The sequence below is a fragment of the Oncorhynchus mykiss genome, chromosome 4 (assembly GCF_057628025.1).
Source record: "Oncorhynchus mykiss isolate SJ-2025 chromosome 4, ASM5762802v1, whole genome shotgun sequence".
NCBI lineage: Eukaryota > Metazoa > Chordata > Actinopteri > Salmoniformes > Salmonidae > Oncorhynchus > Oncorhynchus mykiss.
In genome coordinates, this window is record NC_143025.1 from 87,302,818 (window position 1) to 87,328,459 (window position 25,642).

The 25,642-nt window shown below is 43.9% G+C and overlaps 1 protein-coding gene across 2 annotated transcripts in view; it reads left to right on the forward strand.

Annotated features, from left to right (window-relative positions):
- Nucleotides 1-25,642, forward strand: part of LOC110521100 (ryanodine receptor 3) — a 266,242-nt gene that overhangs the window by 129,788 nt on the left and 110,812 nt on the right. For both annotated transcript variants that reach the window (XM_090233224.1, XM_036976224.2), the window contains 11 exons: nt 2,196-2,422; nt 2,861-3,073; nt 3,250-3,462; nt 3,825-4,002; nt 4,901-5,110; nt 6,152-6,352; nt 9,565-9,667; nt 10,726-10,860; nt 18,887-19,033; nt 19,412-19,538; nt 19,709-19,823. In XM_090233224.1, coding sequence (XP_090089350.1) covers nt 2,196-2,422; nt 2,861-3,073; nt 3,250-3,462; nt 3,825-4,002; nt 4,901-5,110; nt 6,152-6,352; nt 9,565-9,667; nt 10,726-10,860; nt 18,887-19,033; nt 19,412-19,538; nt 19,709-19,823 — 1,869 coding nt within the window. The remainder of the gene's footprint in view (nt 1-2,195; nt 2,423-2,860; nt 3,074-3,249; nt 3,463-3,824; nt 4,003-4,900; nt 5,111-6,151; nt 6,353-9,564; nt 9,668-10,725; nt 10,861-18,886; nt 19,034-19,411; nt 19,539-19,708; nt 19,824-25,642) is intronic.

The window sequence follows — 25,642 nt, forward strand, 5'->3', positions numbered from 1 at the left end:
ATATCCAGTCTGCTACTATATCCAGTCTACTACTATATCCAGTCTGCTACAATATCCACTCTGCTACTATATCCAGTCTACTACTGTATCCAGTCTGCTACTATATCCAGTCTGCTACAATATCCAGTCTGCTACAATATCCAGTCTACTACTATATCCAGTCTACTACTATATCCAGTCTGCTACTATATCCAGTCTGCTACTATATCCAGTCTACTACAACTACTATATCCAGTCTACTACTATATCCAGTCTACTACTATATCCAGTCTGCTACTATATCCAGTCTACTACAACTACTATATCCAGTCTACTACTATATCCAGTCTACTACTATATCCAGTCTACTACAATAACCAGTCTACTACTATATCCAGTCTACTACAATATCCAGTCTACTACAATATCTAGTCTACTACTATATCCAGTCTACTACTATATCCAGTCTACTACTATATCCAGTCTACTACTATATCCAGTCTACTACTATATCCAGTCTACTACAATATCCAGTCTGCTACAATATCCAGTCTGCTACTATATCCAGTCTGCTACAATAGCAAGTCTGCTACTATATCCAGTCTACTACTATATCCAGTCTACTACTATATCCAGTCTACTACAATATCCAGTCTGCTACAATATCCAGTCTGCTACTATATCCAGTCTGCTACAATAGCAAGTCTGCTACTATATCCAGTCTACTACTATATCCAGTCTACTACTATATCCAGTCTACTACTATATCCAGTCTACTACTATATCCAGTCTACTACAATATCCAGTCTGCTACAATATCCAGTCTGCTACTATATCCAGTCTGCTACAATAGCAAGTCTGCTACTATATCCAGTCTACTACTATATCCAGTCTGCTACAATAGCAAGTCTGCTACTATAGCGAGTCTACTACTGTATCCAGTTTGCTACTATATCCAGTCTACTACAACTACTATATCCAGTCTACTACTATATCCAGTCTACTACTATATCCAGTCTGCTACTATATCCAGTCTACTACAACTACTATATCCAGTCTACTACTATATCCAGTCTACTACTATATCCAGTCTACTACAATAACCAGTCTACTACTATATCCAGTCTACTACAATATCCAGTCTACTACAATATCTAGTCTACTACTATATCCAGTCTACTACTATATCCAGTCTACTACTATATCCAGTCTACTACTATATCCAGTCTACTACTATATCCAGTCTACTACTATATCCAGTCTACTACAATATCCAGTCTGCTACAATATCCAGTCTGCTACTATATCCAGTCTGCTACAATAGCAAGTCTGCTACTATATCCAGTCTACTACTATATCCAGTCTACTACTATATCCAGTCTACTACAATATCCAGTCTGCTACAATATCCAGTCTGCTACTATATCCAGTCTGCTACAATAGCAAGTCTGCTACTATATCCAGTCTACTACTATATCCAGTCTACTACTATATCCAGTCTACTACTATATCCAGTCTACTACAATATCCAGTCTGCTACAATATCCAGTCTGCTACTATATCCAGTCTGCTACAATAGCAAGTCTGCTACTATATCCAGTCTACTACTATATCCAGTCTGCTACAATAGCAAGTCTGCTACTATAGCGAGTCTACTACTGTATCCAGTTTGCTACTATAGCCAGTCTGCAACTTTAGCCAGTCTGCTACAATATCCAGTCTACTACTATAGCAAGTCTACTACAATATCCAGTCTACTACTATAGCAAGTCTACTACTATAGCAAGTCTACTACTATAGCCAGTCTACTACTATAGCCAGTCTGCAACTATAGCCAGTCTACTACTATAGCCCGTCTACTACTATAACCAGTCTACCTCTATAGCCAGTCTGCTACTATTTCCAGTCTGCTACTATAGCGAGTCTGCAACTTTAGCCAGTCTGCTACAAAAGCAAGTCTGCTACTATAGCAAGTCTGCTACCATAGCAAGTCTACTACTATAGCCAGTCTGCAACTTTAGCCAGTCTGCTACAATAGCCAGTCAGCTACTATAGCCAGTCTGCTACTGTAGCCAGTCTGCTACTTCCAAAGGAATTGAGACATTTCAAATGTCATATTATGTCTATATACAGTATTGTAATGATGCTCTCTCTCTCTCTCTCTCTCTCTCTCTCTCTCTCTCTCTCTCTCTCTCTCTCTCTCTCTCTCTCCCCAGGATGCAATGCCCCTGTCGTCAGCCATCTTTAAGAGTGAGCAACGTAACCCTGTGCCCCAGTGTCCACCACGTCTGGACGTTCAGACCATCGTAGCGGTTCTGTGGAGCCGTATGCCAAACACTTTCCTCACCGTGGAGACCGCCAGGGTCTCAGAGAGACACGGCTGGGTGGTGCAGTGTCTGGAGCCACTGCAGATGATGGCTGTTCATATACCTGAGGAAAACAGGTGGTTTATTTCTATCGGAGATCAACACCCAACCTCTACTCCTAGACACTTGATGAATGTAGCAATATCTTGTTCATTTATCCCTCTGGTGGGCTAGGTGGAGTTTCCACTTTATCTCCTAAATCCATGTATTACTCTCTGTCTCGCTCTCACTTTCTCTCTCTCTCTTTGCTGTCATCTCTCTCTCTCTCTCTCTCTCTCTCTCTCTCTCTCTTTGCTATCTTCTCTCTCTCTCTCTCTCTCTCTCTCTCTCTCTCTTTGCTATCTTCTCTCTCTCTCTCTCTCTCTCTCTCTCTTTGCTATCTTCTCTCTCTCTCTCTGTCTCTCTCTTTCTTTTTTCTCTCTCTCTCTGTCTGTCTCTCTCTCTCTCTCTCGCTCTCTCTCTGTCTCTCCCTCAACCCCCTCCCCTCTCCATCCCTTCCGGTCCACTCCCCTCAGGTGTCTGGACATCCTGGAGCTATCGGAGAATGAGGGTCTGAGGAAGTTCCACTACCACACCCTGATGCTCTACTGTGCCCTCTGCGCATTGGGCAACACCCGTGTGGCACACGCCCTCTGCTCCCACCTCGACCAATCACAGCTGCTCTACACCATCGACAACCAATACCTGTCCGGCATGCTGAGAGAGGGATTCTATAATGTTCTTATGAGGTGGGTGTGGAGTTCATTGGTTGGTAGATGAGGGGTCTTTATAATGAACAGAATGTTAACCTACTATTTTATAGAAATCTGTTATTATGCTGATAATTGATTGGTTAAATGACTGACTGCTTAATTGATTGGTTGGTTGGTTGATATATTGATTTATTGCTGGTACCTACCACCAGCATCCACCTGGAGACAGCGAAAGAGGCTCGTCTGATGATGAACAACGAGTTTATTATCCCCGTGACTGATGAGACGCGCTCCATCAAGCTGTTCCCTGACGAGTCCAAGAGACACTCTCTACCCGGTGTAGGCCTCAGCACCTCGCTGAAACCACGCCTCAACTTCTCCCCTCTCTCCTTCATCACCACCAAGAAACAGCAGCACCTCCACAGGTCAGAGGTTAAACACTTTAACTCAACTTGCATAGTACTTTTCTATCAAGCTGTAATGCTTTCAGACTTCGGCTCACATACTATTTGAAATAATTTCAAATACTTCATCTTCGGCTTGATTGAGCTTGCCTGGCTTACTGGACCAATAGAATGGTGACAAAACTGTAAACCCCGCCCATCTGACGCTCTAGACAGACTTGAGCAAAACGCTCAAAGTATTTGAAAGATTCCGAACCCTATTTCTGTTACAGGTTTAGCTTTTTACCACTTTGACTTACGTTGTTATAGTGTTATACTTTCTAATGCCTCGGGTACGACAAATTAACTATCAATAAAATACCTTATTATAATGATTCCTCCAGTCCCCAGATCCCCCTGGGCATCCTGAAGGAGAAGGCCATCAGTATGCTGACTGAGGCGGTGCAGGGAGGAGGCAGTCACATCAGAGACCCAGTAGGGGGCAGTGTGGAGTACCAGTTTGTCCCCATCCTCAAGCTGATCGGGACTCTGCTGATCATGGGGGTACTCTCCAGCGAGGAGGTGAGGTTTAGATCAGTTGGTATGGTGTGTGAGTGTGGCGCTATAGCAACACCAGGGTCGTATTCACTATGACCGAAACGAAAGCAAACGGATTGGAACAGTTCTGTTCAGTGTGCGCTAATGAATACAACCCAGGGTGACGTATACAAAAAATGGATGTACTGCCTGTTGGATAAATATAGTGTCTGTTAAATGGTATATACAGATGTATAAACATAGTGTCTGTTAAATGGTATATACAGATGTATAAACATAGTGTCTGTTAAATGGTATATACAGATGTATAAACATAGTGTCTGTTAAATGGTATATACAGGTAACTGCCAAAATAAAGGAAACACCAACATAAAGTGTGTTAGTAGTGCATTGGGGCACCACGAGCCAAAACAGATTTAATGCACCTTGGTATATCTTCTACAAGTGTCTAGAACTCTATTGGAGGGATGTGACACCATTCTTCCACAAACAAAATTAGATAATTTGGTGTTTTGTTGATGGTGATGGAAAGCGGTGTCTCTGGTTCTGCTCCAGAACCTCTTAGAAGTGTTCAGTTGGGTTGAGATCTGGTGACTGAGACGGCCATGGCATATGGTTTACAACGTTTTCATGCCCATAAATCCATTCAGTGTCCGCTCTTGCCCTGTGGATGGGGGGCATTGTCGTTCTATGGGGGCATAGCCATGGTAGACAAAATAATGGCCTGCCCAGCACTTTTATACATCACCCTAAGAATGATGGGATGTTAATTGCTTAATTAACTCAGGAACCACTCGTGTGTGGAAGCACCTGCTTTCAATATACTTTGTATCCCTCATTCACTCAAGTGTTTCCTTTATTCTGGCAGTTACATGTATGGGATGTATATTTTAATTATGTGGGATGTTTTTTCATGTACTAGGTGAGGCTGATCCTGCTCCTCATTGACCCTAATGTGTTCGGGGAGCCGGAGGAGGAGGAGGTGACAGCATCAGCAGGAGGAGGAGAGAAGGAGGAGGTGAGCAGCAACGAGGAGAAGGCTGTGGAGGCTGGTGAGGAGGAGACCAAGGAGGTCAAACCGACCGTGAAGGGACTGCTGGAGAAGACACTGCCTGAGTCTGTCAAACGACAGGTAGGAGAGAGTGAGCGTTCGCACACACACACACACACACACACACACACAGTTTCTCAAACACTGGCAGAGTTGGCATTCAGTCCCAGGCGTTCTGTCCCAGGCGTTCAGTCCCAGGCGTTCAGTCCCAGTCGTTCAGTCCCATGTGTTAAGTCCCAGGTGTTAAGTCCCAGTCGTTCAGTCCCATGTGTTAAGTCCCAGGTGTTAAGTCCCAGCTAAATGGATTGTTAGGAAATTGATGCCAATAGTAAAGTGGCTGCAGTAGCGTTGAACAGTTTCGTGACCCCACAACAAGGTGGGTTTTTATATATTTATTTGTTTGACCATGAGGCTGAGGGAAACAGGTTTTATAGCTAATTTCCTACTATTCTACACATTTTGCCATGAGGCTGAGGGAAACAGGTTTTATAGCTAATTTCCTACTATTCTACACATTTTGCCATGAGGCTGAGAGAAACATGTTGCAGTGTTATAGCTAATTTCCTCTAATTGTAAAATGTAAAAAATAAAAAACAAAAATCTTGACTTATGACATGTTAATATACTTCCTGGGGGGGGGGCGCCCTCCGGTTGGAAACCCCTCCCCCCCCAAAACAACAAAAAAATAAGAATAATTGTGGGCCCCCCGCCTAGCGAGGGCTGCAGGGATGTGTGCTACTAAATCAAGTTGAATGTACCAGCAAAACTACTATCAGCAAAAACACCAACTAAACTGAATAACATTTTGGTGATCAGATTAAGCTATAATTGGTACATCACATGTAACAAAAGTAGTGTAGATGTGTAAATAACTATAAATAATGTGTAAATAACTATAGTACTGTACTGTATATGGAATACTGACTGACATACCCCTCTCTACTAGATGTTTGAACACCAACTGTATCTCTCTCCTGTCTACTAGATAATACTAACTTGTATTAAAAAGCAATTCACAACTCAATTCAGAATTGACCCTAAGCCTGTTGTGTACTGTACTACACGGTACTGTCCATGATCTAACATGATCTAACTCTCTCTCGTCTCTTCCTTATCGACTAGATGTGTGAGCTGCTGCACTACTTCTGTGACTGTGAGTTGAAGCAGCGTATCGAGGCCATCGTGTCCTTCTCGGACAGCTTCGTGTCCAAGCTGCAGTACAACCAGAAGTTCAGGTACAACGAGTTGATGTTGGCCCTCAACATGTCTGCTGCCATCACCGCCAAGAAGACCAAGGAGTTCAGATCCCCTCCTCAGGAACAGGTACTGTTCTCGTCTTTCTTGTACAACAACAAAAAACCTCCCGACATTCAACCATGTTGTTAAAGAAGAAGCAGTTGTTCTGTGTTTTGTTGATTATGATACTTTGTATCTAGTATCAGAAAAAAAAACTGTCATTCAACTATCTTGATAGAAATTTGAAAAAGGCAAAAAACTGCCATAAAATGCTGTAAGGTCACAGAAAGTAAAAACTTTAAAAACATTTCTGAAATGAAGGTTTCAAATTTCAAGCACAGCAAGAACCCCCCAAAATACCAAAAGTCAGGGCCCCGTTTGACCCTTCTAAAGCCTTAAATCAAGACAGACAGATGCCTCTGGTACTCGGATTCCCTGCCTGACCAAAATATCCCCCACAGGGTTTTCTCATTTTCACAACAACAGATGTTAGACTAATCTGTCTCAAACAACCCAGCCTCTTACAGTGGTCCCTGGTGGTGGCTATACTGATATGAGGTTCCTTCAGCTTGGGTGTTGAGTCGAACTGTAAATGATCTGTCGGGAATGCAGAAATATCTAACCCTGTGTCTGTGGTTTTGACTAACTTGCGAATGCAGCCAGCAGTTTAAAGCAGCAATATAACTTGTAAATGCATCTGAGGGTTGCTTTAGCAGGTTTGTCTTAGCAGGTGTGTCTTATTAGCAGGTGTGTCTTAGTAGGTGTGTCTTATTAGCAGGTGTGTCGTCTTAGCAGATGTGTCTTAGTAGGTGTGTCTAATTAGCAGGCGTGTCTCAGTAGGTGTGTCGTCTTAGCAGGTGTGTCTTATTAGCAGGTGTGTCTTAGTAGGTGTGTCTTATTAGCAGATGTGTCATCTTAGCAGGTGTGTCTTATTAGCAGGGGTGTCTTAGCGGGTGTGTCTTAGCAGGTGTGTCTTATTAGCAGGTGTGTCTTATTAGCGGGTGTGTCTTATTAGCTGGTGTGTCATATTAGCGGGTGTGTCTTATTTGCAGGGGTGTCTTAGCAGGTGTGTCTTAGCAGGTGTGTCATATTAGCAGGTGTGTCATATTAGCTGGTATGTCTTATTAGCAGGTGTGTCTTATTAGCTGGCGTGTCTTAGTGGGTGGGTGTCTTATTAGCAGGTGTGTCTTATTAGCAGGTGTGTCTTATTAGCAGGTGTGTCTTAGCAGGTGTGTCGCCTTAGCAGATGTGTCTTATTAGCAGGTGTGTCTTATTAGCAGATGTATCTTAGAAGGTGTGTCTTAGCAGGTGTGTCTTAGCAGATGTGTCTTATTAGCAGGTCTGTCTTATTAGCTGATGTGTCTTATCAGCAGGTGTCTTATTAGCAGGTGTGTCTTATTAACAGGTGTGTATTGGTAGATGTGTCTTATTAGCAGGTGTGTCTTATTAGCAGATGTGTCTTATTAGCAGGTGTGTCTTATTAGCTGGTGTGTCTTATCGGGTGTGCCTTAGCGGTTCTGTCTTATTAGCAGGTGTGTCTTAGTAGGTGTGTATTAGCAGGTGTGTCTTATTAGCAGGTGTGTCTTGGCAGGTGTGTCTTAGCAGGTGTGTTGGTAATGTTCAAATATCGTTCAAAGTTAAGTAGATCCAGCACACTTCACTTGCAAAGTGTCATGTTTGTACCTATATTTGTATATAACAGCAGGAGAAGCACAGAGGTAGTGGGGCTCTCAGATACTTAGAACCACTGATCTATGATCTATTAAACCTCCATGTAACTCTTTCTCTTTCCTCACTGTGCTTGGGAGCTGAGTAGAAGAACATTGGAGAGAGAAAGAGAGAGAACACCTCATACCAACACGATGATGAGCTCGCGCACACACACACACACACACACACACACACACACACACACACTGGCCAATGAGCTCCCCACTGTTCTCCTTTTCACACTTCTAATAACACTCTCCTACAGCTGCTAAGCCTATGCTGATCAATCTCTCTGCTGCTAGTTATCAAATACACTGATCTGTGTTTCAGAAACAAGATGTCTGACACTGAAATGGTCCTTCTGCTGTCCCCACATGAGAACCAATTTGAAGAACCCCTTTTGGTTTGAATGTAGAACCCTTTTTGGTTCCTTTCTACAGAGGGTTCTACATGGAACCCATAAGGGTTCTGGACGGAAACCAAAAAGGGTTCTACCTGGAACCAAAAATATTTCTCCAATGGGGACAGCCCAAGAACCCTTTTGGAACCCTTTTTTCTAAGAGTGTACTCACCAAGACCTCTTTCTTCGGGGATATATTTCATTTATTTATAATTATATGTTTTATTAAGAAACTGTAGTGCCAGAAATAGAATCAAAACACTGGTAACATCCTTGAAGCCCGGATCAGGGACTCAATTTAATTTACAGTGAGTCTTTTTTTTACAGTTAGCATATGCCTCTTCACATATAGCTAGCTACCTACCATCTGTTGTGTATGGTGGATTTTTCTAACCAAGTGAGAGAGACTTTGTAATTTCTTCAAACAATCATCTTTATTAATCAACATTGATTAATTATTACAATAATTAGACTGGTCAACCCAACTGTCTTGGGCCCGAGAGCCTACCCTTTACAGACCATGCTGTTTCTTATATAGCTGATACCAAGAATGCTCAGTGGCTGGTTCAACCCCTCCCCTATAGATTGGGAGGTGCACCATAAGCCACTTTGGGTTCATCCTGTGGTCATCTGCCTCTGGTGTCGTCTCCCAGGTGCCAGGATAATTAGGAATACTGAGACCTTTGTTCTGTTCCTCCAGGCTCTCTCTATCTCAGTGACACCCACCACATCTGATCATTGGAATGCCAGCTGTAGGTTTTTAGGCTCCTCTTGGTTTACACAGACATTTAATAGAACAGAAATGTCTTACTGTTTAGTTAAGTATATAATCGTCAAATATCCAACAAATATCAGGTAAATATGTTGTTTTGCTATGACAGGTGTATAGCAGGTGTAGAATGTCTCCTATCTCCTCATAGCATCCTCTATAAATTATGTTCCCAAGCTGGTGGTCTGGATGGTTTGACCAATCTCCTGGATCAAACAGATGTGATGTCATAGAGATCTAGGGGGAATCTCCTGGCCTGTCTGACTCACTGTAATGATGCTGTGGTGTAGGGATTGCCTCTCAGTTTCTCTGTCTGAGTCTCTCTCTGTGTGGATAGACTCTCGGTTTCTCTGTCTGAGTCTCTCTCTCTCTCGCAATCTCCGACTCTCTCCCCCTCCCTCCCACCATCTGTCCATATAGATCAACATCCTGTTAAACTTTGCTGCTGGGGAGGACTGTCCCTGTCCTGAAGAGATTCAGGAGGACCTCTACAAATTTCATGATGAGCTGAGACTGCACTGCGGTACAATGTTCACACGCACACCACACACATACATGGGAGCACATGCACGCAGGCACGCACGCACACACACACACACACACACACACACACACACACACACACACACACACACACACACACACACACACACACACACACACACACACACACACACACACACACACAGTTAAAAGACAAATCCTAACTTGAGATGCAGGCACATGCTGTAACTCACAGATTTCACATTGACATCAAATCAATACGTCATTTCAGTTATTCAGTCAAAAAGTCTCCTATATGACATGATGACTCTTGACTGGCATCAGTATCAATCAATAGGTTGACAGGTTCAAAAGTGATTGTATATGCTAACTGTAGTAATGAACTCTAGGTCTACATCAGTGCTCCTAAACCCTCTTCCTGGAGATCTACCGTCCTGTGGGGTGGACTGACTAACCTACAGGACAGTAGATCTCCAGGAAGAGGGTTGGACTGATAACCTACAGGACAGTCGATTTCCAGGAAGAGGGTTGGACTGAATACCTACAGCACAGTAGATCTCCTGGAAGAGGGTTGGACTGATAACCTACAAGACAGTAGATCTCCATGAAGAGGGTTGGACTGATAACCTACAGGACAGTAGATCTCCAGGAAGAGGGTTGGACTGAAAACCTACAAGACAGTAGATCTCCAGGAAGAGGGTCGGACTGATAACCTACTGGACAGTAGATCTCCAGGAAGAGGGTCGGTCGGACTGATAACCTACAGGACAGTAGATCTCCAGGAAGAGGGTCGGACTGACAACCTACAGGACAGTAGATCTCCAGGAAGAGGGTCGGACTGATAACCTACAGGACAGTAGATCTCCAGGAAGAGGGTCGGACTGATAACCTACAGGACAGTAGATCTCCAGGAAGAGGGTCGGACTGATAACCTACAGGACAGTAGATCTCCAGGAAGAGTGTTGGGCTGCCCAGGTCTACATGAACCTCTATGTCAAAATGTGATGGAGACATCTGAGTTTAAAATCATCCTCCCAGTCCTGCCCTTCATATTTGTTTCTGTCTCTGTCCCTGCAGGCATCCCGGTGGAGGAAGAGGAGGAGGAGGAAGACACGTCTATAAAGGGCCGTCTGCTGGCCATGCTCTATAAGATCAAGGGACCGCCCAAGAAACTAGAGGAGGAACCTACGGAGGAGGAACAGGCCGCTCCCAGTAAGATACTGTCTCTGTGTGAACCAAGACAACACATTAGCATAACAACATGCCACACGTATTCAGTCGGCTGTAACTGACTGGAAACACACTCATCACTCATCACTTATCTGATCGGATACGCCGATATTACGGTTGGACTGTGTGAAATGTTAATGCCTGGGGCACTTCAGTTCTACAATATTGAAGAGTTTAAAAAAAAATCTAAAAAATAAATGTCTTCTTCATTTTGACATCCCTGCAGGTCATAATCGGAATCTCATGTTAACCTCATACCTCACTAATGAAAGCAGATATTATCACTCCGTTTTGTTCCCCAACAACACTACAAAACACTAGAATAACATCCAGTCTGTTCTCAGTAGCTCACCAACAAACTCCTCTCACAACTCCACAGCACCAGTCCAGGAAGCTTCCTCCATTTAAAACAGAGGACACTTCCTCTCTGTTATTTAGCTGCACACAAAACCCTCATTAGCAGAGAAAACATCTACATACATGGCTCTGTTCATTTGTAGTCAGGCAGCGGAGTGTTTTTTTGGACAGCTTCACTTCTGAACCAGGAGTAGAACAGAGGTGTGTGTGTGTGTATGTGTTTGTGTGTGTGTGTGTGTGTGTGTGTCTGCGTGTGTGTGTGTGTGTGTGTGTGTGTGTGCGCGCTCTGTGACTGGGCTCCCAGGGTAGGGTTCTGTCTGCCAACCAGCTTTTATTCACACCAATTAGCCTGCTGTTACAGCTCAAACCATGCCACTGGAGATGGTGTCTGTTCGACCTCGAGTTCACTAAATGTACAAACTGGAAAAAAATCAAGCGGTAATTGTATATTTATTTTAGAAAATATTGTGAATAGTTTCTTTGTTTTTTTGTAGGTAGTTGTTTGTTTAGAGGTGTTTTTTGTTTGTTTTGTTTTTATAGTTATGAGCTTACTCTTGGTAAGTTCCTGGGGTTGGTTTCTGAAGTTGTGTGCTTTGCTTTTTTACCCTGATCAGTATACTTCCTTCTCAATCCAAAGTCAAGACTAACCTTGGTCCTTGGCGCTTCCCACCAGGGACCTACAAAAATGTCATGTACAGTACATAGCTACAGCTGTTGGTGTACCAGGAATAGACTGTTCAGTTTTCCCCCAGGCACTCCCTCCATAAGTTTTGAAGGACAAGCAGAAGTTACATACTTATTATCGAGGCAATCTATTGGAGAAAAAAAAAAGTCCAATATCTGTTGAGGGAGAGTTCTAATGACAACGTACTTAACATTCTTATCTAGTCCAGCCTCATCGACTTAATGAGAAAACATCACGTTTTAGATGAGGATGGAGGGGAATTCAGGGGGTTTAGGTAGGACGTCTACATTAGGTAGAGGAGAGGAGAGAGGGAGAGCGACAAAAGGAGAGGAGGGGGAGAGAGACAAGAGAAGAGGAGGAGAGGGGGAGAAACTAGAGGAGGGGAGGGGTAGGAGAGAGAGAGAGACAAAAGAAGAGGAGGAGAGGGGGAGAGACTAAACTAGAGGAGGGGAGGGGTAGGAGAGAGAGAGAGAGACAAAAGAAGAGGAGGAGAGGGGGAGAGAACTAGAGGAGGGGAGGGGTAGGAGAGAGAGAGAGACAAAAGAAGAGGAGTAGAGGGGGAGAGACAAAACTAGAGGAGGGGAGGGGTAGGAGAGAGAGAGAGACAAAAGAAGAGGAGTAGAGGGGGAGAGACAAAACTAGAGGAGGGGAGGGGTAGGAGAGAGAGAGAGACAAAAGAAGAGTAGAGGGGAGGAGAGGGGGAGAGAGACATGAGGAGGGGGAGGAGAGGAGGAGAGAGACAACTAGAGGAGGGGTAGGAGAGAGAGACAAAAGAAGAGTAGAGGGGAGGAGAGGGGGAGAGAGACATGAGGAGGGGGAGGAGAGGAGGAGAGAGACAACTAGAGGAGGGGTAGGAGAGAGAGACAAAAGAAGAGTAGAGGAGGGGAGGAGAGGGGGAGAGAGACATGAGGAGGGGGAGGAGAGGAGGATCGAGACAAAAGAAGAGTAGAGGAGGAGAGAAAAGGGGAGTGTTTAAAAGCTTGCGTGCATATGTGTATATTTATTGACTTGACCCAAGAATATAATAACATATCACAGTGAACCTTCTGACTGCTCTATCACCTGGCCATCATGACTAACAACTACTGCTCTCCCTCCCCCACACACTAATTACTGACGCCAACCATTACGTTGCTGTTAATTAGTTATTGATTGCCATAATCAATTGATTGCCATAATGCATCTATCTATTTATCCTGCTACTAGTCTCTAGTACTCTTGTTTACATGTATATACTATCATTAGTATTTATATATTCCTGCTGCCAGTCACTTTTCATCCCTGTGTACCTGTATATCCGCCTACACTGACACTCTTACTAACACCCACACACTAACACCCACACACTAGCGCCCATGCACTAACACCCATGCACCCACACACTAACAGCCGCACACTAACACCCACACACCAACACCCACACACTAACACCCACACACTAACACCCACACACTAACACCCACACACGTACACCCACACACTAACACCCACACACTAGCGCCCACACACTAACACCCACACACGTACACCCACACACTAACAGCCACACACTAACACCCACACACTAACACCCACACACTAACAGCCACACACTAACAGCCACACACTAACAGCTACACACTAACAGCCACACACTAACAGCCACACACGTACACCCACACACCAACACCCACACACTAGCGCCCACACACTAACACCCACTCACTAACACCCACACACTAACAGCCACACACTAACAGCCACACACTAACACCCACACACTAACACCCACACACGTACACCCACACACTAACACCCACACACTAGCGCCCACACACTAACACCCACACACGTACACCCACACACTAACAGCCACACACTAACACCCACACACTAACACCCACACACATACACCCACACACCAACACCCACACACTAACAGCCACACACTAACACCCACACACTAACACCCACACACTAACACCCACACACTAACACCCACACACTAACACCCACACACTAACACCCACACACTAACACCCACACACTAACAGCCACACACTAACACCCACACACTAACACCCACACTAACACCCCCACACCCCCACACTAACACCCACACACTAGCACCCGCACATTGGCACTCACACATGAACACCCACACACTAACACCCACACACTAACACCCACACACTAACACCCACACACTAACAGCCACACACTAACACCCACACACTAACAGCCACACACTAACACCCACACACTAACACCCACACGTCCACACACTAACACCCCCACACCCCCACACTAACACCCACACACTAGCACCCGCACATTGGCACTCACACATGAACACCACACACTAACACCCACACACTAACACCCACACACTAACACCCACACACTGACACCCACACACTGACCCCCACACACTGACCCCCACACACCAACCCCCACACACTAACATCCTCACACGGACACCCGCACACCCACACACTAACATCCTCACACGGACACCCGCACACCCACACACTAACACCCACACGCTGACACCCACACACCCACACACTGACGCCCATGCACTAGCACACTAACACCCACACACCCACACATCCACACACTAACACCCACACACGTACACCCACACGTCCACACACTGACACCCCCACACTAACACCCACACACTAACACCCACACACTAACACCCACACATTAACACCCACCCACTGACACCCGCACATCCATACACTAACGCCCACACACTAACGCCCGCACACCCACACACTAACACCCATGCACTAGCACCCGTACACTAACACCCACACACCCACACATCCACACACTAACACCCACACACTAACACACACACACTAACACCCACACACTAACACACACACACTAACACCCACACACGAACACCCACACACTAGTAGAATGGCGCTGGAGAGGATGGCTGAGGTTTTACGTGCCTCTAAACAACTGTGGTTTTTTGTTAGTTTGTTTGCGTTGTTTGCAACGTATTTTTTTACTTATTTTGTACATGATGTTTCTGCTACCGTCTCTTATGACCGAAAATAACTTCTGTACATCAGAACAGCGATTACTCACAACGAACTGGAAGAAGCTTTTTCCTTTAGTCTCCTGGGACTAAACACCTCCCTCTGCAAATAGATCCTGGACTTCCTGATGGTCCGCCCCCAGGTGGTAATGGTAGGCAACAATACGTCTGCCACACTGATCCTCAACACTGGGGCCCCTCAAGGGTGTGTACTTATTCCCCTCCTGTACTCCCTGTTCACCCACGACTACGTGGCCAAACACAACTCCAACACCATCATGACGTCACAACAGTGGTAGGCCTGATCACCGACAACGATGAGACAGCCTATAGGGAGGAGGTCAGAGACCTGGTAGTGTGATGCCAGGACAACAACCTCTCCCTCAATGTGAGCAAGACAAAGGAGCTGAATGTGGACAACAGGACAAGGCGGGCCGAACAGGCCCCCATTAACATTAACAGGGCTGTAGTGGAGCAGGTCGAGAGTTTCAAGTTCCTTGCAAAAGTATTCATCCCCTTTGGCGTTTTTCCTATTTTGTTGCATTACAACCTTTAATTTAATTGGACTTTTATTTGGATTTGATGTAATGGACGTACACAAAATAGTACAAATTGGTGAAGTGAAATTTAAAAAATTACTTGATTCAAAAAATTCTAAAACAATAAAAAACTGAAAAGTGGTTTGTGCATATATATTCACCCCCTTTGCTATGAAGCCCCTAAATAAGATCTGTTGCAATCAATTACCTTCAGAAGTGACATGATTAGTAAATAAAGTCCACCTGTGTGCAATCTAAGTGTCACTTGATCTGTCACATGATCTCAGTATATATACACCTGTTCTGAAAGGCACCGGAGTCTGCAACACCACTAAGCAAGGGGCACCACAAAGCAAGCAGCACCATGAAGACCAAGGAGCTCTCCAAACAGGTCAGGGACAAAGTTGTGGAGAAGTACAGATCAGGGTTGGGTCATAAAAAAATATCAGAAACTTTGAACATCCCACGGAGCGCCATTAAATCCATGATTAAAAAATGGAAAGAATATGGCACCACAACAAACCTGCCAAGAGATGGCCGCCCACCAAAACTCACGGACCAGGCAAGGAGGGCATTAATCAGAGAGGCAACAAAGAGACCAAAGACAAGCCTGAAGGAGCTGCAAAGCCTCACTGCTGAGATTGGAGTATCTGTCCATAGGACCACTTTAAGCCGTACACTTCATAGAGCTGGGCTTTACGGAAGAATAGCCAAAAAAAAGCCATTGCTTAAAAAACTAAATTGAAGGAAAGATGGATGGCGCTAAATACAGGGAAATTCTTGGAGGAAACCTGTTTCAGTCTTTCAGAGATTTGAGACGGACGGAGGTTCACTTTCCAGCAGGACAATGACCCTAAGCATACTGCTAAAGCAACACTTGAGTGGTTTAAGGGGACACATTTAAATATCTTGGAATGGCCTAGTCAAATCCCAGACCTCAATCTAATTGAGAATCTGTGGTATGACTTAAAGATTACTGTTTACCAGCAGAACCCATCCAACTTGAAGGAGCTGGAGCAGTTTTGCCTTTAAGTATGGGCAAAAATCCCAGTGGCTAGATGTGCCAAGCTTATGGAGACAAACCCCAAGAGACTTGCAGCTACAATTGCTGCAGAAGGTGGCTCTACAAATTATTGACTTTGGGGGAGTGAATATTTATGCACGCTCAAGTTTTCAGTTTTTGTTGTCTTATTTCTTGTAATGTTTCACAATAAAACATATTTTGAATCTTCAAAGTGGTAGGCATGTAGTGTAAATCAAATGATACAAACCCCCCCAAAAATCTATTTTAATTCCAGGTTGTAAAGGCAACAAAATAGGAAAAATGCCAAGGGGGGTGAATTATTTCGCAAGCCACTGTATCTACCTCAATACTCCAGTATCCCTGCCTACATGTACATATCCACCTCAATACTCCAGTATCCCTGCCTACATGTACATATCCACCTCAATACTCCAGTATCCCTGCCTACATGTACATATCCACCTCAATACTCCAGTATCCCTGCCTACATGTACATATCCACCTCAATACTCCAGTATCCCTGCCGACATGTACATATCCACCTCAATATTTCAGTATCCCTGCCGACATGTACATATCCACCTCAATATTTCAGTATCCCTGCCTACATGTACATATCCACCTCAATACTCCAGTATCCCTGCCTACATGTACATATCTACCTCAATATTTCAGTATCCCTCCCGACATGTACATATCCACCTCAATACTCCAGTATCCCTGCCTACATGTACATATCCACCTCAATACTCCAGTATCCCTGCCTACATGTACATATCCACCTCAATACTCCAGTATCCCTGCCTACATGTACATATCCACCTCAATACTCCAGTATCCCTGCCTACATGTACATATCCACCTCAATACTCCAGTATCCCCTCACATTGAACATTTGGTACTGGCTTTGACCCTTATTTCTCATTAGTTATACTATTTGGAATACTGCACTGTTGGGTAGGGCGTGCAAGTTAAGCATTTCGTTGTACGTGTGTGTGTGTGTGTGTGTGTGTGTGTGTGTGTGTGTGTGTGTGTGTGTGACAAATCCAACTTGAAACTTGACTCAGCTGATCAGTAGAACTACATCCTTCTACCAACCCTGGAAATTACACATTTTATAATGTCCTGCCTCTTCCCTCGACTTTGGAAAAAAAAACATTTGTTTCAGTTAAATCTACACTCAAAGAAAAAAGGTTTCCAAAAGGGTTATTTGTCTGTCCCCATAGGAGAACCTTTTGAATAATAATGTTGGTTTCCATGTAGATCCCTCTGAAGAAAGGGTTCTTCATGGAACCCAAAAGGGTTATTTGTCTGTCACCATAGGAGAACCCTTTGAATAATAATGTTGGTTTCCATGTAGATCCCTCTGTAGAAAGGGTTCTTCATGGAACCCAAAAGGGTTATTTGTCTGTCCCCATAGGAGAACCCTTTGAATAATAATGTTGGTTTCCATGTAGATCCCTCTGTAGAAAGGGTTCTTCATGGAACCCAATAGGGTTATTTGTCTGTCCCCATAGGAGAACCCTTTGAATAATAATGTTGGTTTCCATGTAGATCCCTCTGAAGAAAGGGTTCTTCATGGAACCCAAAAGGGTTATTTGTCTGTCCCCATAGGAGAACCCTTTGAATAATAATGTTGGTTTCCATGTAGATCCCTCTGAAGAAAGGGTTCTTCATGGAACCCAAAAGGGTTCTTCAAAAGGTTATTTAATGGGACAGCCAAAGAACTGTTCTAGTTTCTATACAGCATGTTTTTTGTCTAAGAGTGTACACACCTTGGCCGCATTGGATCTTACAGACCCCCCCCTCCGCAATTTTTATTTATTTATTTTGAGTTGCATTTTGTTTGTAGCTTAACATAATAACTGAGAGACAGACTATTATCAATCTTTCTTGGATGGGCATGATGAGGAGGACTGCAGCTCTATCTCCACGGTTCATCTGTATGCACACATAGTCGTCACCTCTTCCCCCAGCCTAATCAACCACTGATTCCCCATGGCAGAAGTACAGCCATTTTCTTAAAGCAAATGGCATATTGCAAAAATAGGAGCCCTAGAGAGTAAAAGAGTTGTAACTCACAGGATGTGGAGAATACACATATTGACTAGATTTGAAATAGTAATTAGTTCCTCCTTTCTCCAGCCAACCTGAAGGACAACGGCTAGCTGGGCTCAGACATGCACTGTATCTATCTATAATGTCTGTATGTTTAAAACTCTGGTATCTCCCCTCAGTCAACCTTAAGGAGTTGATCAGCCAGACCATGGCTAGCTGGGCTCAGGAGTGCAGCGTCCAGGACCCAGAGCTGCTGTTACTACTGTATGATTAAAGAGATAACACACACTCTTGGTATCTCCCCTCAGCCAACCTGAAGGAGTTGATCAGCCAGACCATGGCTAGCTGGGCTCAGGAGTGCAGCATCCAGGACCCAGAGCTGGTTCGTGTGATGTTCAGCCTGCTGAGACGTCAGTACGACGGCATCGGAGCGCTGCTCAGGGCCATGAAGAAGAGTATGTACATGATCCTTGTGTCACGTCAATTGAGTGACACCGAGACTGATTCTGATAGTTTGACCTAATCGTTATATTTTACTATTTTGTTGTTCATCTGTCATAAGACAATTGCAGTTAAACACAGCCAAAGCCATACAGATTGTAAATATAACTTTAGTCTCTTACCATTACCAGGTTACACCATCTCTGCTGTGTCAGTACAGAACTGTCCAGTTTAACTTTAGTCTCTTACTGTTACCAGGTTACACCATCTCTGCTGTGTCAGTACAGAACTGTCCAGTTTAACTTTAGTCTCTTACTGTTACCAGGTTACACCATCTCTGCTGTGTCAGTACAGAACTGTCCAGTTTAACTTTAGTCTCTTACTGTTACCAGGTTACACCATCTCTGCTGTGTCAGTACAGGACTGTGTCAACCTCCTGGCCTCTCTGGGCCAGATCAGATCACTACTGTCTGTACGCATGGGGAAAGAAGAGGAGAAACTCATGATCGACGGACTGGGGTAAGAGAGGAGTGGAGGGTATGTGTGTGTGTGCATTTAATATTACTGTAGTGATCCATACATCTACAGTACTGCTCAATGCACACACACTAAGGTTGTTTGATCTGGTTTAGTTCAACTATAAAACAACTGTTAGCTCAGATAATTAGCTGGCCTCTGTGTATTTACAGTGACATCATGAACAACAAGGTGTTCTACCAGCACCCCAACCTAATGAGAGTCCTGGGGATGCATGAGACTGTCATGGAGGTGATGGTCAACGTGCTGGGAGGAGACAAGTCACAGGTACTGTAGCTCATTAGTCTAAAGATGAGACAAGTCACAGGTACTGTAGCTCATTAGTCTAAAGAGGAGACAAGTCACAGGTACTGTAGCTCATTAGTCTAAAGAGGAGACAAGTCACAGGTACTGTAGCTCATTAGTCTAAAGAGGAGACAAGTCACAGGTACTGTAGCTCATTAGTCTAAAGAGGAGACAAGTCACAGGTACTGTAGCACATTAGTCTAAAGAGGAGACAAGTCACAGGTACCGTGGCTCATTAGTCTAAAGATGAGACAAGTCACAGGTACTGTAGCTCATTAGTCTAAAGAGGAGACAAGTCACAGGTACTGTAGCTCATTAGTCTAAAGAGGAGACAAGTCACAGGTACTGTAGCTCATTAGTCTAAAGAGGAGACAAGTCACAGGTACTGTAGCTCATTAGTCTAAAGAGGAGACAAGTCACAGGTACTGTAGCTCATTAGTCTAAAGAGGAGACAAGTCACAGGTAATGTAGCTCATTAGTCTAAAGAGGAGACAAGTCACAGGTACCGTAGCTCATTAGTCTAAAGAGGACACAAGTCACAGGTACCGTAGCTCATTAGTCTAAAGAGGAGACAAGTCACAGGTACTGTAGCTCATTAGTCTAAAGAGGAGACAAGTCACAGGTACTGTAGCTCATTAGTCTAAAGAGGAGACAAGTCACAGGTACTGTAGCTCATTAGTCTAAAGAGGAGACAAGTCACAGGTACTGTAGCTCATTAGTCTAAAGAGGAGACAAGTCACAGGTACCGTAGCTCATTAGTCTAAAGAGGAGACAAGTCACAGGTACCGTAGCTCATTAGTCTAAAGAGGAGACAAGTCACAGGTACTGTAGCTCATTAGTCTAAAGAGGAGACAAGTCACAGGTACTGTAGCTCATTAGTCTAAAGAGGAGATAAGTCACAGGTACCGTAGCTCATTAGTCTAAAGAGGAGATAAGTCACAGGTACTGTAGCTCATTAGTCTAAAGAGGAGATAAGTTACAGGTACTGTAGCTCATTAGTCTAAAGAGGAGACAAGTCACAGGTACTGTAGGTCATTAGTCTAAAGAGGAGATAAGTTACAGGTACTGTAGCTCATTAGTCTAAAGAGGAGACAAGTCACAGGTACTGTAGGTCATTAGTCTAAAGAGGAGACAAGTCACAGGTACCGTAGCTCATTAGTCTAAAGAGGAGATAAGTCACAGGTACTGTAGCTCATTAGTCTAAAGAGGAGACAAGTCACAGGTACCGTAGCTCATTAGTCTAAAGAGGAGATAAGTCACAGGTACTGTAGCTCATTAGTCTAAAGAGGAGACAAGTCACAGGTACTGTAGCTCATTAGTCTAAAGAGGAGACAAGTCACAGGTACTGTAGCTCATTAGTCTAAAGATATATTCTCTTCTCGTCTAGTTAAAGTACTGGACTTATGTGAATACATTAAGATATAAACGGGAACATAGATACATTCAATATAATTCATGAGTTGAATCAAAATGCTTAAAACCTTTCTCATCAAATAAAGCTTTTTTTAAATAGCACATTTCAGACACGAATGCAACACAATGCGCTTCACAAAAATAAATTAATAAACAATGAAAATAAAATACAAATATTAACCACACAAGAAAAATAAGAAGATGAAAAAACTAAAGAATAACAATTTAAAACTAAAAGGCAAAAAAATAAAAAAAATATCCCCGAGGAAAAAGGTGTGTTTTAAGATCTGTTTGAAAATGTCCACAGTTTCGTCCCCCCTCAGGTTCTCTGGCAGCTATTCCAGAGGCTGGGGGCATAGTAACTAAAGGCTGGGGGCATAGTAACTAAAGGCTGGGGGCATAGTAACTAAAGGCTGGGGGCATAGTAACTACAAGCTGGGGGCATAGTAACTAAAGGCTGGGGGCATAGTAACTAAAGGCTGGGGGAATAGTAACTAAAGGCTGGGGGAATAGTAACTAAAGGCTGGGGGAATAGTAACTAAAGGCTGGGGGCATAGTAACTAAAGGCTGGGGACATAGTAACTAAAGGCTGGCGGCATAGTAACTAAAGGCTGGGGGCATAGTAACTAAAGGCTGGGGGCATAGTAACTAAAGGCTGGGGGCATAGTAACTAAAGGCTGGGGGCATAGTAACTAAAGGCTGGGGGCATAGTAACTAACGGCTGGGGGCATAGTAACTAAAGGCTGGGGGCATAGTAACTAAAGGCTGGGGGCATAGTAACTAAAGGCTGGGGGCATAGTAACTAACGGCTGGGGGCATAGTAACTAAAGGCTGGGGGCATAGTAACTAACGGCTGGGGGCATAGTAACTAAAGGCTGGGGGCATAGTAACTAAAGGCTGGGGGCATAGTAACTAAAGGCTGGGGGCATAGTAACTAAAGGCTGGGGGCATAGTAACTAAAGGCTGGGGACATAGTAACTAAAGGCTGGGGACATAGTAACTAAAGGTTGTCTCTCCATGCGTCTTGGTCCCCCTCAGGTTCTCTGGCAGGTTATTCCAGGGGCTGGGGGCATAGTAACTAAAGGCTGTCTCTCCATGCCTCTTGGTCCCCCTCAGGTTCTCTAGCAGGCTACTCCAGAGGCTGGGGACATAGTAACTAAAGGCTGGGGGCATAATAACTAAAGGCTGGGGACATAGTAACTAAAGGCTGTCTCTCCATGCGTCTTGGTCCCCCTCAGCTTTTCTGACCGGCTATTCCAGAGGCTGGGGGTATAATAACTAAAGGCAGGGGGCATAATAACTAAAGGCAGGGGCACAGTAACTAAAGGCTGGGGGCATAGTAACTAAAGGCTGGGGGCATAGTAACTAAAGGCTGGGGGCATAGTAACTAAAGGCTGGGGGAATAGTAACTAAAGGCTGGGGGCATAGTAACTAAATGCTGGGGGCATTGTAACTAAATGCTGGGGGCATAGTAACTAAAGGCTGGGGGCATAGTAACTAAATGCTGGGGGCATAATAACTAAAGGCAGGGGGCATAGTAACTAAAGGCTGGGGGCACAGTAACTAAAGGCTGGGGGAATAGTAACTAAAGGCTGGGGGCATAGTAACTAAAGGCTGGGGGCATAGTAACTAAATGCTGGGGGCATAATAACTAAAGGCTGGGTGCATAGTAACTAAATGCTGGGGGCATTGTAACTAAATGCTGGGGGCATAGTAACTAAAGGCTGGGGGCATAGTAACTAAATGCTGGGGGCATAATAACTAAAGGCAGGGGGCATAGTAACTAAAGGCTGGGGGCATAATAACTAAAGGCTGGGGGAATAGTAACTAAAGGCTGGGGGCATAGTAACTAAAGGCTGGGGGCATAGTAACTAAAGGCTGTCTCTCCATGCCTCTTGGTCCTAGGCTTTGGGGTAGTTAAAAGCCTAGTGGCAGAGGACCTGAGGGACCTACTGGGTACATAGCTTAAAAGCATGTCTGATATGTATTGTAGTGCACAATAGTGGATTGATTTAAAACCAATAGAAGAGTCTTAAAACTCACAGACAGCCAGTGCAGAGACTTTAAAACTGATAATGTAATGTGTGCTCTCTGTCTGGTCTTGGTCAGAACCCGAGCTGTAGCATTCTCTATGATTTCTAGTTGACCAATGGCTTTCTTGGGTAGACCAGACAGGAGAGTATTTCAGTAGTCAAGCCTGCTTGTAAATAAAGCATGGTTGAGTCTCTCTGTATCAGCCTGAGAAACAGTGGCACCTAAGATTACGGTCCGTGTACATTTTGATCCTTTGTTTCCCGAATGAAAACGGTACAGTCGGGAAGTGAAAATGTCCGGTTGACCCGTTTTTGAATAAAACGTTTTAATAAAAATGCTTGTTTTTACATATAAAACCGAAAAACATCTTGATATTTCGCTGTTCAAATCTAGGTGGGGTTAAATGTGGAATGCCTGGTCAAGTACACAGCTAACACTTCCTGTCCTTTCAAAGTAGGAGGCAACCTTTCTAACTCCAGTCTATGAAGCTATGAATCTATTATCTATTCATGAATTGATTAATAGCTGCCCATACCATAACACAGTGCCAAGATATATTATTATATACAGTGCCTTGCGAAATTATTCGTCCCCCTTGAACTTTGCGACCTTTTGCCACATTTCAGGCTTCAAACATAAAGATATAAAACTGTATTTTTTTGTGAAGAATCAACAACAAGTGGGACACAATCATGAAGTGGAACGACATTTATTGGATATTTCAAACTTTTTTAACAAATCAAAAACTGAAAAATTGGGCGTGCAAAATTATTCAGCCCCCTTAAGTTAATACGTTGTAGCGCCATCTTTTGCTGCGATTACAGCTGTAAGTCGCTTGGGGTATGTCTCTATCAGTTTTGCACATCGAGAGACTGACATTTTTTCCCATTCCTCCTTGCAAAACAGCTCGAGCTCAGTGAGGTTGGATGGAGAGCATTTGTGAACAGCAGTTTTCAGTTCTTTCCACAGATTCTCGATTGGATTCAGGTCTGGACTTTGACTTGGCCATTCTAACACCTGGATATGTTTATTTTTGAACCATTCCATTGTAGATTTTGCTTTATGTTTTGGATCAGTCTTGTTGGAAGACAAATCTCCGTCCCAGTCTCAGGTCTTTTGCAGACTTCATCAGGTTTTCTTCCAGAATGGTCCTGTATTTGGCTCCATCCATCTTCCCATTAATTTTAACCATCTTCCCTGTCCCTGCTGAAGAAAAGCAGGCCCAAACTATGATGCTGCCACCACCATGTTTGACAGTGGGGATGGTGTGTTCAGCTGTGTTGCTTTTACGCCAAACATAACGTTTTGCATTGTTGCCAAAAAGTTCACATTTGGTTTCATCTAACCAGAGCACCTTCTTCCACATGTTTGGTGTGTCTCCCAGGTGGCTTGTGGCAAACTTTAAACGACAATTTTTATGGATATCTTTAAGAAATGGCTTTCTTCTTGCCACTCTTCCATAAAGGCCAGATTTGTGCAATATACAACTGATTGTTGTCCTATGGACAGAGTCTCCCACCTCAGCTGTAGATCTCTGCAGTTCATCCAGAGTGATCATGGGCCTCTTGGCTGCATCTCTGATCAGTCTTCTCCTTGTATGAGCTGAAAGTTTAGAGGGACGGCCAGGTCTTGGTAGATTTGCAGTGGTCTGATACTCCATTTCAATATTATCGCTTGCACAGTGCTCATTGGGATGTTTAAAGCTTGGGAAATCTTTTTGTATCCAAATCCGGCTTTAAACTTCTTCACAACAGTATCTGTGTATAGTGTGTATAGTGTGTTCCTCAGTATAGTGTGTTCCTCGTTCTTCATGATGCTCTCTGCGCTTTTGACGGACCTCTGAGACTATCACAGTGCAGGTGCATTTATACGTAGACTTGATTACACACAGGTGGATTGTATTTATCATCATTAGTCATTTAGGTCAACATTGGATCATTCAGAGATCCTCACTGAACTTCTGGAGAGAGTTTGCTGCACTGAAAGTAAAGGGGCTGAATAATTTTGCACGCCCAATTTTTCAGTTTTTGATTTGTTAAAAAAGTTTGAAATATCCAATAAATGTCGTTCCACTTCATGATTGTGTCCCACTTGTTGTTGATTCTTCACAAAAAAATACAGTCTTTATGTTTGAAGCCTGAAATGTGGCAAAAGGTCGCAAAGTTCAAGGGGGCCGAATACTTTCGCAAGGCACTGTATTATATGTTTTATTATAATTTTTTCCAAGTGATAGGACTACTGTTTGTCTGGGAAGAATCCAAGGAGATCCCAAGGGCATCCCAAGGAGATCCCAAGGAGATCCCAAGGAGATCCAAATAGCTGTGATGTTAACAGCCATACAGGCGCTGTACTGT